The sequence below is a fragment of the Podarcis tiliguerta genome (assembly GCF_965153285.1).
Source record: "Podarcis tiliguerta genome assembly, chromosome: 1".
Lineage (NCBI taxonomy): Eukaryota > Metazoa > Chordata > Lepidosauria > Squamata > Lacertidae > Podarcis > Podarcis tiliguerta.
Genome location: NC_139534.1, coordinates 54,157,618 through 54,171,258, shown reverse-complemented (window position 1 = coordinate 54,171,258; position 13,641 = coordinate 54,157,618). Strand labels below are relative to the sequence as shown.

Genomic DNA, 13,641 nt, shown 5'->3' with positions numbered 1-13,641 from the left:
GCCGTTTAGGGCTTTAAAGGTCAACACCAGCACTTTGAATTGTGCTCGGAAACGTACTGGGAGCCAATGTAGGTCTTTCAAGACCGGTGTTATGTGGTCTCGGCGGCCGCCCCCAGTCACCAGTCTAGCTGCCGCATTCTGGATTAGTTGTAGTTTCCGAGTCACCTTCAAAGGTAGCCCCACGTAGAGCGCATTGCAGTAGTCCAAGCGGGAGATAACCAGAGCATGCACCACTCTGGCGAGACAGTCCGCGGGCAGGTAGGGTCTCAGCCTGCGTACCAGGTGGAGTTGGTAGACAGCTGCCCTGGATGCAGAATTGACCTGCGCCTCCATGGACAGCTGTGAGTCCAAAATGACTCCCAGGCTGCGCACCTGGTCCTTCGGGGGCACAGTTACCCTATTCAGGACCAGGGAGTCCTCCACACCAGCCCGCCCCCTGTCCCCCAGAAAACAGTACTTCTGTCTTGTCAGGATTCAACTTCAATCCATTAGCCGCCATCCATCCTCCAACCACCTCCAGGCACTCACACAGGACCTTCGCCGCCTTCACTGGTTCTGATTTGAAAGAGAGGTAGAGCTGGGTATCATCTGCATATTGATGGACACCCAGTCCAAACCCCCTGGTGATCTCTCCCAGCGGCTTCATATAGATGTTAAAAAGCATGGGGGAGAGGATGGAACCCTGAGGCACCCCACAAGTGAGGGCCCAGGGGTCTGAACACTCATCCCCCCCCCCCACCACTTTCTGAACACGGCCCAGGAGGAAGGAGCAAAACCACTGTATAACAGTGCCCCCAGCTCCCAGCCCCTCTAGACGGTCCAGAAGGATGTTATGGTCGATTGTATCAAAGGCCGCTGAGAGAACCAGCGGAACCAGGAAACAACTCTCACCTTTGTCCCTAGCTCGCCGGAGATCATCAACCAGCGCGACCAAGGCAGTTTCAGTCCCATGGTGAGGCCTGAATCCCAGTTGGAAGGGATCCAAATGGTCCGCATCCTCCAGGCGTGCCTGGAGTTGTTCAGCAACCACGCGCTCAATCATTTGAGATAGTTTACAGTGATGATGAATCCCACTGAACTTCCTTGGGCCCTTTTTTTCTTTTTCTTTCTTTTCCATTTCTTTCTCTCTCTTTTTCTTTTTGGTTAATCCTAGGTCTTGGTTATAATATATTCACAGCTCATCATAGCTCATCAATTTATTTATGAAACTATGAAGAGCTGTCAATATATAACCTACACCAAGACCTTTGGCATAAGATGGCAAAGAAATCTAATGGGAAGCAGTCCCACTTGCATGCTTTTCTTCCCTCTCAATGATTCTTCATCTCTAAAATATTTTCTGTGGAAAACAGTTCCCCTTTGAAACTGGTGTTGTACTATTAACAGCATTGCATTTGCCCTATGGTCCTCTGCCCTGTTGTCTCAAACTCTTAGCAGACCTTGCAGCTTGGTGGACTGGATTAGAATCATCACTTACACTTTCTGGAATTTAAAGGCTTTATTAATGCAGGATCTATTTACAGGATGAGTGGAAATGAGAGGGAGAAAATAACAAACATTTTGGCTACACAGCTTGAGAGAGAACAATAAACAAAATAGCTCAGCTTTTATGGGTGGATTTAACTTTGACAGAGAGCTACAAACAAGTGTTGGCTAGATTGCTTCACAAGCAGTGTCCTCTAGTGGTTTAAAGTAACACATGCATTAAAGACAAACTCAAGAGAAGGAAATGTACAGTATTTGCTTTTCTCTAACACAATCCCTGGATTAGAGAAATTTACAAGGGGATACCAAGGGGAAAGAAACTGTTTTGAGCAGGATGTCATGCAAACAACACTACATAAATGGGAATGCAAACAGCTTCAAATAAACATTAAAGTCAGGTGTGGATGAAGCAGAGGAACAATTCAAGAGACTAAGGGATTCATGTCTTCCTTGTTCCCTCATCACTATATTTCCTCTCCCAGAGCTCATTCCCACTGGCATGTTCATCTCCAGATGACTACAACATCACATGTGTGAATGGGCCATCAACACAGATAGAACTTTCATACCACCTCAGATTAAATGTTCTTCAGTGGAGATGAGTCACACATACACCTGCCAGTCATCAAGTGTAACATAGGTAAGTGTTGAGGATGACTGCGAGAAAAAGAGATGTCAGAGTTCGAGTCTGTCTGAAAACACCACCAACTGATCTTGATACCCTTCTTCCTAATCACCTAATCACTCTCTGTCATTGTTCACTGGTGACAGAAATATTATCTGCACTTGCTCAAGGGCTCTTTAGTGCTACATACTTCACATGCTTTAGAATTAAGCCATATCACTGAAAACACTGAGCCCTGACACAACTTAACTCCTCTTCAAATAATGCCTATGCGTGCATCTGGAATTAAGATGTGTAGAGGGTTTGTTAAACTGAAGTCATGAACAAAGGAACACTTCTGTTAAGTAAATTCCTATTTTGTTGTGGCCAGTGGTGACTGATTCCCATTGGGATTAGTGGGGTGGAAGGCAGAAAGGTTAACCACAGGTGAAACCAGAGGCAATAACAGGCAAAGCTAACTCTTCTAGTTTTGCTTCCATTCTGCCCTCTACAAGGACAATACTTAGAATAAGGAGGATGAAGTACCTCCTCCTGGGCTGTTGTAAGAAGGCAAGCAGGTGGAGGACTGGCTGAAGATGGACTGGGGGTTGGTGGGGCAGGGCCCCATTTGCCCAAATAGACCAGCCATTGCTGGTTATGGCTTTACTTCTAGCGCTGCAGCCAACCTACGTACATACACAAAACTTAGTTATAGTTACTCAAGTCCACAGTATTAAAATAATCAGTGAGGATTTATATTTTTCCTTATCAGTTTCCTTAGGGCATCCTTCACCTCTGAATTCCTCAGGCTGTAAATCAGGGGGTTCAACACAGGGATGACGAGAGTGTAAAATACAGAGACTCTTTTGTCTGTGTCCATTGAGAAGTTGGAACTGGGCCGGAAGTACATGAAGAGGATGGTGCCATGGAACAGGGCAAAAGTCGTCAAGTGAGAAGCACACGTAGAGAAGGCTTTGAGCCGGCCTCCTGCAGAGTGTATCCTGGTGATAGTTGTGATTATAAAGCCATAGGAGGTGAGGATAGTCAGAATGTTGGACGCTTCAACCAAGATGCCAAAAGTTAAGAGAAGCCACTCATTGAGGGATGTGTCTGAGCAGGCAAGAGCCATCAGGGCAGCCAGGTCACAGAAGAAATGGTTGAGAGAATTCTCCCCACAATAAGACAGTCTTAGAGATGCACACGTGTGTATGAGAGAACTCGTGATCCCCCCAACATATGCCCCAGTGAGCAGCCAGGCACAGAGTGCCTTCGACATGATGACTGTGTAGGACAATGGTTTGCAGATGGCCACATAACGATCTATTGCCATGGCAGCCAGGATGAAGGACTCCACATCTGTAAAAGTACAAAATGTGAAAAACTGGAGAAAGCACCCACTGTAGGAAATGGCTTTCTTCTCCACCAGGAAGTTCAGCAGCATTTTAGGGGCAATGGTTGAAGTTATGCATGCATCCATAAATGAAAAGTGTGTCAGAAATAAGTACATGGGGGTATGGAGCTGGGGACTGCTCCTAATCAAGACAACCATCCCTAGATTCCCTATCAAGCTAAAAAGATACATGACAAGAAATACTATGAAGAGTAATGTTGGGTTTCCCATAAATCCTTGGAGAATGAACTCTGTCACAGTGGTGTTATTTCTCTCCATCATTCTTCTGAGCAATCAGAGCTCTGCTGAGTAGCCAAATGAGGTGGTATCTTGATGGGCCATCACTGTGTGAATTAGCATTTGAAGAAATCCTTGAGGATTGCCCATGTTGTTCTGACTTGATTGAGAAGGGCTTTTGTCTGAAAGGCCACAGGAATCAATGGCATATGGTTCTTTTTATAGCCCATTACAAACCACATCACAGGAAGCTGCCTGACACTGAGCTAGCCGATTGGTCCATCAAGCTCAGCATTGCCCACGCTGAAAGACAGGAATGTTCCAAAGTTTCAGGCAGGGGACAATCTCAATCCTACCTGGAAATAAGACAAAGACCTTATGCAGGGTAGGCAACCTAAGGCTCATGGGCCACAAGCGGCCCACGGGGGTCGTTTAACCAGCCCACGAGTCACCCCTGAACCGAGCCGCCCACTTGGCGAGTCCCCGCATGCTGCGCTAAACCAGCACAGCTCAGTGCGGGGACTCACTTCCGGGGTGCAGGGGGGGGGGCTCACTCACACACATGTGCAATCCGGCCCACAGAGGGATCTCCGCTGGAGTGAACCAGCGCAGACGAGGTAAACGTTGCCGACCCCTGACCTTATGCATGCAAAGCAGATTCTCTATCACTGAGATACAGCCCTCCCCTCATAATGCTTTCTGCTTCTATCACTGTCTGTTGAAAAGGTCCTTTCTGCTGTATGTCTCATTGAAAAGATACACCAGTCATGTATATGTCAAAGGGAATATGCATGCTCAGAAGCATGGAATATTTACCCTCCCGCTCAGTATAAACACCTATGTTTTAATTGTGTTTTTTAAAACTATAAATAAATGTTTTTTTTCCCTTCTGTATTCTATTTTAATGATGATTATTTATTTATACATACATGCATGCATGCATGCATGCATACCCCTCCCATCTGGCTGGATTTCCCCAGCCACTCTGGGCAGTTTCCAGCAGAATATTAAAATACAATGATTCATCAAATATTAAAAGCTTCCCTAAACCGGGCTGCCTTCAGATGACTTCTAAAAGTCCGATAGTTGTTTATGTCTTTGATATCTGATGGGAGGGCATTCCACAGGGCAGGCACCACTACTGAGAAGGCCCTCTGCCTGGTTCCCTGTAACTTCGCTTCTCGCAGGGAGGGAACTGCCAGACCTCAGTGTCCGGGCAGAACGATGTGGGTGGAGATGCTCCTTCAGGTATGCTGGGCCGAGGCCATTTAGGGCTTTAAAGGTCAGCACCAACACTTTGAATTGTGCCCGGAAACATACTGGGAGCCAATGTAGGTCTTTCAGGACCGGTGTTATGTAGTCTCGGCGGCCGCTCCCAGTCACCAGTCTAGCTGCCGCATTCTGGATTAATTGTAGTTTCCGGATCACCTTCAAAGGTAGCCCCACATAGAGCACATTTAGCCCAATACATTGTTTTGTGAGCTACCCATATTATGGGACACTTATATATTATTGTTGTTGTTGTTGTTGTTTGTTAGTTAGTTTTTAGTGCTTTTAAGCATTGAAGCACATAACTGTTCAGAATAGTTCCATTTCATTCAGCCAAAGCTCCCTGTTATTAGAGAATGGGCTGCCTGACTCACCAAGTGACAAGTTTGCAGTTTTATATGCTAATACTCAATCCAAACTGAGTTCAGTGGGTTGCTAGCTAGTCAGCTGAGTGTATGCAAAAAGCTTGCTTTTCTTCATGGGGAAAACAGAGCTGCAGAATTGGGCTGGAAACATCCGACCAGTGTAATAACACAAGGATAAAGTTAATAACACTCTGTAAAACTAAGTGCCCCAGGGAATTCTGCTACTAACAAGGTAACAGCCAAATATTTCAGCCCTCTTTGCCAAATGAGCAGGGCAATGTGGGACAACCACGGTGTCCTGCTTGCAGTTACAGATAAATGGGAAAGAAAGAAGACAGTCTCTGATGTCCTAAGCCTGGGTGACAGCCAGGAGCTCATCCTCCCTGCCACAACCTCACACAAGTGAACAACACAAGCAACGCTGACACCAAACTCTACATACATTAAACATAATAGAAACACCGCCACCCGACCCCACCCTCATCCATCTTCCCTCTCTCCACCCCCCTTTCTTTTTTCTTTCTTTTTTCTTCTCCCCCTAATGCCTCAACAAATGAAACGGATTTGTAAAAATGTTACCTGGGGGGGGGAAATACGAGGCATTACACTTACTTCTGTAAAACAAGAAAATCCTTAATAAAAAGAAAAAAAGAAAAAAGACAACTCTGATGTTCACTCACTTCCAGTGAAGTGCTGAAATGTGAGCTTTCTCTGCATGGGAGTGCTTTAGTCGTGTCCACATTTACTTCTCCGCTGCTTAACTGGCTTTCAGCAGCATTGGATGTTATTCCCTGGTCCTAGCCAAGATTCTGGCATAGCCTAGGTACCTGAAAATCAATTGTTTGTTGGTTTGTTACATCCACATCTCACATTTCCTCCCAGAATCTTAACCCAGATGGTAGGTTAGACATAAGGACAGCAAACTGTTACTTACATGAAAATTTGGATTCCAAATAAATGAAGATTGGTGGAGTTCCTTCCTTACAAGCTTGGCTAGGCACGTGTTTATCTAGTACCGCTACAATCTTTAACCATCCATGCTTTCCACTTTCCTACAAAAAGATGGAAGTGTCTGGGTCTGCCACTCCAAACCTCACCAAAAGCACAGGGAATGCAGGTCAGGTCTCTGTTAGCAGTGATTAGGAAACATTTTTAATAACTATTTAAAAAAAAAATTACAGTGCTTAATTGTCAAAATCACTAAGCAGTTTCAAGATACAGCATGGATAATTATAATAATCATGGATAATTATTTCTCAGGCTCTTCCAGGCAACCTGTTTAATGATCACTCAGCCTGATTTGTTTGTGGAAGGATTCGACAAGATTGCACCAAGCAAGTGTTAACCCACACTTTCCAGTGCATTTTTCCATCACAAAAAGTCTGACCTTTCAGGAAAGTACCGGTAGCTTTGTTGTACATGAGCTCCAAATCAGTTTTAACTGCACAGCCTGAATTTGCCATGGTGGGACTGAATCCCACCCCAAAAATAGCAGCAGTCTGGAAACACTCTTAGTTGATGTAGAATCCCATTTCAAAATATGAGAATGCATTGCCTTAATTAACACTGAATGCTTTACTGCTGCTACATCAGAAAGAAGAGGCTTTACAAGCAACTTTTAAATCTGGGGAGCTTTTGAAGGTTTTCTTTCCCCCATTTAATGGCCCTAGAGGAAGCCAATTAAATCATGCTCAAAGTGGTTGCATGTTGCACAATTCCTTCAGAGAGTTTGTGAACACCAATATTTTTTTTCTCACTTTTCCCACAGGAACATCCATTCATTCTTCCCTGAATTATCACATTTTGTAGTCACCATGTGATAGTTCAACACAGTCCTCAGTAAGTTTTTAACATGGGGAGTATAAAAGCATATTAAAATCAATCAAAACAGGATTTCAGGGAATTAAAATGAGTCTGATCTTGTGGATGAAAGAAAGCCTGGAGAAAATCTTTACCAGAAGACCTCTGGTGGGGTCTCAGTGTGGGGACCATGATGAGCCAGACCTGGGTTTGAATGTCACCTCAAGCGAATGTCTTGGAGAGGGGGAGATTTTCTTTCCTTGGTTCTCCTCCTTCCTCCCTGCCCCACATATTTACAGTATGGTCTGAGATCCTTTCAGCTGCTAATGCTATGTTGAGGATTAAATTTGGGCCCTTGTGCCAAGAATGCGAGATGCTACCTTACACCCCATCAGGCTGTTGGGCTACCTTAGTTCAGTATTGACTACATCTGACTTTGCCAGCATAGTTCTTGCAGGTGCCATGGTGCCCACCATATGCTGCTAAGGTGCCCACCACTCATCAAGTCCCATCACCCATCCAGCCAAGGAATAATGAGGAGCTCACTTTAAACTCCCAATTGTTCCTTTGGAGCTCTACCCTTACCCATCCCACACCTGATGTCAGGTGTGGAAAGGGTTGCTGTGGGTTTTCCAAAATGGCCTTGTGAGCCAAATGGGGAGAAAGGGATTTCAGGATTTAATACTAATCATCATCATCATCATCATCATCATCATCTTATAAATTGTGTGTCACTATTTCCCAACTTTACCCTTTTACATGGTTTTGTATGTATTGCAGTGTTTTATGCATTGTGACTTGCTGTTGTTTTTATTGATAATAGTTTAGTAATTATTTATTGCAATTGTTAAGAGTGAATTTCTGTTTAATCATTGTTTGCTGATATTTAATTTCATTGCGCACTGCTATATTCTAATGGATTATTGAATATTACTTTGTTTGATATAAGTTGTATATAAGTTATATTTTTATTATGACTTTTTTGAATTGGATTAGATTGTTATCATGTGTGTGATCTTTGTTGTTTCTTCAGCTTGTAAACCACCATGCATATAGCAATATAGAAAGGCAGTATACAAATTAAAAGTTAAATGAAATGAGGAAGGCCGGTGAGCTATGTTTGGCCTGCAAACTGGAGGTTAGTCACCTATGTCTGAAGCATACATCTGTAGTGGAGATAGGCTTCCAGCTCACAGCCACTCTAGAGCCTCATAAAAAATCTGTAATGTGTTCTCTGCTGATGTCCAAAGTATTATTTGAATTTGGAGTGGGGGGCTTCAAAGGGGGGTATTTCTGAATTATAACTCCTTCTTAAATAATATTTCCACACTAAAGATAGGTTTGATCTTTGTTGAGTACGCCAATCGAAAGGCCAGATGATTACAGATATTCCAAGGACAGGAGAACTAACCCAATTTATTTTGGCTTCCCAAGCCTCTGTGTCTTGCTCCACAGCTTCTTCATGGCATTTTTCATCTCTGCATTCCTCAGCGAGTAAATGATTGGGTTCAACATAGGCGTGAGGATAGTGTAGAACAGAGCAAACACTTTATCCACTGCTAAGGTAGTAGAAGGACATAGATGAACAGGCAGGGCACAAACAGAATGAGCACCACAGTGATGTGGGAAGCACAGGTGGAGAGGGCCTTTTGCCTCCCCTCAGAGGACTGTGTGCGGAGGGTGAATAAGATGACACCATAGGACACAACCAGCACCAGGAAACATCCCAAATCAATCATCCCAGTGTTGCCAACAACCAAGGCTCCAACAATGTGGGTGTCACTGCAGGCCAGCTTGAGCAAAGGGTAGATGTCACAGAAATAGTGGTCAATCTCATTAGGCCCTCAAAAGGGCAGCTTTATGGTGAGGGTAGTCTGGACCATTGAATGCACAAGTCCTCCCAGCCAAGTGGCTACAACCAGCTGATGGCAGACTCGCCTGCTTATGATGGCTGTGTAGTGAAGGGGTTTGCAGATGGTGACATAGCGGTCATAAGCCATCACTGTGAGGATAAGGATCTCAGTGCAACCAAAGATGTGCACAGAAAAGAGCTGAGCAACACAGCCCACAAATGAAATGGTTTTCTCCTTGGCAAGCAAGTCTGCAATCAGCTAGCTTGGGCACCGCAGCAGATGAATAGCAGATGTCCACAAACGACAGAAAGGAAGAAGTACATGGGCGTATGGAGGCGCTGGCTGGACCGCACAGTGACCATGATCAGAAGGTTCCCTAGAACAATCACTAAGTAGCTGAGCAGAAACAGGAGAAAGCAGGCTTGTTGGACCTGCTCGTTTTGGGATAGTCCCAAGAGGATGAATTCTGTCACATTATTAGTGTTCTCCATCAGCATAGAGGTGGGGTGCAGTTTCACCCCAAACAGTCCAGAAAAATAATTTGTGATTGTTTCAAACCTATCTGAATGAACCTTCAAGGAAGCTAACCTCTCTCTTTCCCAGCTGACCACAATTAGATGAAACATGTTGATTGGCACTGTATTGAGCCAAAAGAATACAAGGCACAAAATGAGTGAGCTATTTGCTTTGATTTGACCATTTGAGCTTAATGCTGGTACACAAGCTTCCAGAGTTCTTGCTTCTTTTTCTCAAATAAGAAATATGTGAAGGTCAAAATTTTTCATAGGAAGGATTGGCAAAGAAATAATAATATATATTTCCCAGCTTACCCTAAGGCTACAGCCAATGCATACTTACTTGAGAGTAAGTCTCAATGGGGCTTGCTTTTGAGTAGACGTGTATGCTACATTCTGTACTATTTGTTTAATGAGCAAACACACAAGTAAAAATTACTAAAATAGAACCAACACAGCGGTAGCTTAAGGGAAACTGCCTTTCCAGATTTCAGTGTAACAATTAGCCACTTCTGTAAATGCAAGCAGAATATCCCTGTCCCCAGTGTTCATATGAGAGTGATAAACTTGCATCTCTTGTTATTTCTCACTCCATAAATACTTTTTTGCTCCATAATTTTCTCATGGCATTTTTCACCTCTTCATTTCTCAGTGTATAAATTAAGGGATTGAGCATAGGGGTGATAATAGTGTAGAATAAAGCCACACTCTTGTCCTGCGAAAATGTGGTGGGAGGCCTCAGGTAGATGAAGATGCAGGGTCCAAAATATAAGATCACAACGGCGATGTGGGAAGCACAAGTGGAGAGGGCTTTTCGGCGTCCTTCGGAAGAATGAGTTCTCAGCATAACTAGAATGCTGATGTATGAAACTGCCAAGACAAGAAAGCTGGTCAGAGATATCATGCCACTATTGGCAATGACCATGAGTCCAACCATGTAAGTATTGGTACAGGCCAATTTCAGTAAAGGGTGAACATCACAGAAATAGTGGTCAATTTCATTGGGCCCACAGAAGGGCAGCTGTATGGTAAGGAGAGTCTGGACTATTGAATGAAGAAACCCACCTAGGAATGAGCCTGCCACCATTAAACCACATACATTCTTGCTCATAATAGTTGTGTAATGGAGGGGTTTGCAGATGGCTATGTACCGGTCATACGCCATTGATGTGAGAAGGAAGATCTCAGTGCCACCAAAGAAATGGATGAAGAATAGCTGTATTATGCAACCAACAAAGGAGATTGTCTTCTTCTCAACAAGGAAATCTGCAATCAATTTGGGAGCAGTAACAGAGGAGTAGGAGATGTCCACAAAGGAGAGGTAACTAAGGAAGAAATACATAGGAGAGTTCAGACGGGAGCTGCTTTTGATGGTGACTATGATAAGTAGATTCCCCAACACTATTGCTGTGTAGAAGACCAGAAAGAGCCCAAAACAGGCTTTCTGTATGTTTGGATCCGGGGTAAGCCCCAAGAGGATGAATTCAGACACATTGTTTCTGTTCTCCATGAAGTCAGCAGAGAAGATGATTACAATCCAGAATTAAAATAACCTGCCATCAGACAAAATGAAGTATAGAGTCAACTAAAAGTGATATTTTTATGTAAACCTGAGAAAACTGTAGTTGTTTTCGTGACAGTTCAGAAATCTTGTGGGATGAACCTTCTTTCATTAATTCTGAACAACTCTGAGAATCCATTGTCTGCAGCTTTGCCGCATACTGCAAAGGGCCAAACTATACATGACCCTGCACACACCACTTTGAAGGACACCAAGTTTTTTTAAAATATAAGAGCAGGGACAGTTTTCATTGGAATCACAAAACATTGGGGGGAGGGCAATCCACAAACCCAATGAAAATCCCACTCCAGGCAGTGCTATTAGTCTTAGTGAGAAAGTTCCCATTAGCATCTATCAGAGCTTTTTTCCTAATACCAGGATGGCTCACAGCTGGGTAGAGAAGGGTTAAACTTCAGCTCCCTATGCATTGTGGTCCCAGTGAAAAATGTGGATTGGGGGCACACATACTATTAAAATGTTCAAATGTCTGATGTGCTTCTGAGTGGTGTTTTTCATCTCACATGCAGTTGGTCCCTAAAATCTCCAGTGTACAATGGACTGTGCACTGTTATGGGGAGTGCTGACTAGTTATGGGGAGAATGTGACCAGGGCAACAAACAATCTCTTTGAATGCATTCTGAGGACTTTGCCTACTGGCATTGGAATCATATTTTTATAGCTAGAAGTTTTGTGCCTTTAATTAAAAGATCTTTCATGACTAATGTTTGACAAACTTATGCCATCAGAAAGAACATCCCGTTTCTCAAGTTATGAAACCTGCATTACAAGATCAAATTAAAAGTTCTTCTTTGTATCAGGGTCTTATAGTATATAGGAATTTGGGGACATGCACATCAGTGAAATTTATCATAGGGGCATGTTGTGCATGGTGTGACAGCAATACATAATGTGCTATATCTAACACTTGGTACATCACCAGTTGGTACATCACCAGAAAATCCACACCAGTTGCACATTTTTACTGGCATGCAGCTGTTTCAAAGACAGGAACCCTACAAAAGGGTGGAGGGGACATGGATTTAACATTAATCACATTTGAAGTTTTTGCCCACAACCATCCACAGGCAAAACCCTCCCACCTTTCCCCACAATAGCAAGAGGGCAACACAAAAAAAACAACATGGCAGCATTCTCACCCCGATGGAATGTCACGGTTTTTCCTAATGGAAGTTCTGTTCCTTCAAAGAGCTGAATGTGTCATCCCAAAATCCAACAGGTTCATTGTATTGCAGTGACAAGGAAACCATCCCTACTGTATCTTTGAAGAAAAGTAACTTTTAGGGTGCAAGCGGTGGGGGTACTTAAGGGCATGTAGTGCCGGCACCTCCCCCCACCCAATGTTAAAAGTGTAGCACTTACTTTAACAACTTCATGGTGAGTACCGGCACCTTTTATTTATTTATTTATTTTTAAAGCACTGGATACAAGCATGCCTAACAAACCCCCAACAGAGCCTTGCCTGGGGAGATGGAACCAGTGGAATGTCATTCATACACTCCTTTTACTGGGCCCTATGTTAACTTGCTTCTGTTGGGATGCATAAAAAAATCTGTACTCGCTTTCCACAAGGAAATAAAGGTTGTCGGCAGTAAAATAGGAATAATAATTTGATCATTTCCCAAATTTATATACTGCTTTTTAGCTTGCTTTCTTCAAAGCAATTAATGAATATTTCTCTTACAGGGATTTTGTGAGAATAAATGAGATGGGGAAATGCTGTTACCTTCCCTTGCCCTTATGGTTAATGAGACAGGCTATATATAAAATTAGAATAACAGGGGGAATAAAACTTTGAGTCCTAATGGGCATTTTATTTTATTTTTTTGCTTTAATCAGCAATCTACACACTTAAATCAATTGTTGCAGCCCTTCATTTATTACCTGGACGGCCTTCCTTGGATGCGATGCAGCAGGAGACCAGCTGAAGTTTGTACGGGGACCTCTCTTTCTCTGACTGTCTCTTTCTCTGTCCTCACACATGCACACATGCACACTGTTGTGCTCTAAGAACCTAGAAGCATGTGGCTTTGATCAAGCCCTCTTAGCAAATCACTAAGATGCTTAATAAGCTCCCAGGAGCATTGAGATGCCTTCCAGTGGAAAATGACTCATTAGAGAAACAACTCAACTTTTTTAATGCATAGGTTTGTATTCAACCAAGCTGTACTCGGAGCAGACCCATTGAAATTAATGGTCCCAAGTTAGGCCCATTAACTTCAATAGGTCTACTCTGAGCTGCACTAGCATGGGATACCATAGGATACAAATTTCAAGGAGGCATTTCGAGTTCTATCAGCCACAATGGCCATGTGTCCTTCATTGCAGAGAATAGCCCTCCATTTGAAGGCATCTTCTCTTTGAAGGGGTGACTTCTTTGAACCATAAAGAACCATAAGATGTGGAAGTGAGGAAGGGAGTGAAGTTACCTATCAACAGTTAGTATTGAACATACTGAACAAATGAAGGAGATCTGTAAAAAAAAAAAAAAAAAAGTTGGAGGTATGAATGTCTGTATATTTCCAATGTCTTTGAATAAAATGG

General features: G+C 43.3%; 3 protein-coding genes and 1 pseudogene across 4 annotated transcripts in view; 1 reads left to right on the top strand and 3 right to left on the bottom strand.

The window, feature by feature from the left end:
- Window positions 1-13,641, top strand: part of MAX (MYC associated factor X) — a 703,696-nt gene that overhangs the window by 5,771 nt on the left and 684,284 nt on the right. The window lies entirely within an intron of this gene.
- Window positions 2,832-3,530, bottom strand: LOC310683879 (olfactory receptor-like protein OLF1; the record flags this gene model as incomplete). The annotated part of the gene is made up of 1 exon (XM_083454336.1): window positions 2,832-3,530. The coding sequence occupies one exon, from the start codon at window positions 3,528-3,530 to the stop codon at window positions 2,832-2,834; it is 699 nt and encodes a 232-aa protein (XP_083310462.1).
- Window positions 8,567-9,494, bottom strand: LOC310683874 (olfactory receptor 4S2-like; annotated as a pseudogene). The gene has a single exon. The product of its transcript is annotated as an olfactory receptor 4S2-like (transcript).
- Window positions 10,105-11,028, bottom strand: LOC310679283 (olfactory receptor 4S2-like; the record flags this gene model as incomplete). Its single annotated transcript, XM_083444288.1, has 1 exon — window positions 10,105-11,028. The coding sequence occupies one exon, from the start codon at window positions 11,026-11,028 to the stop codon at window positions 10,105-10,107; it is 924 nt and encodes a 307-aa protein (XP_083300414.1).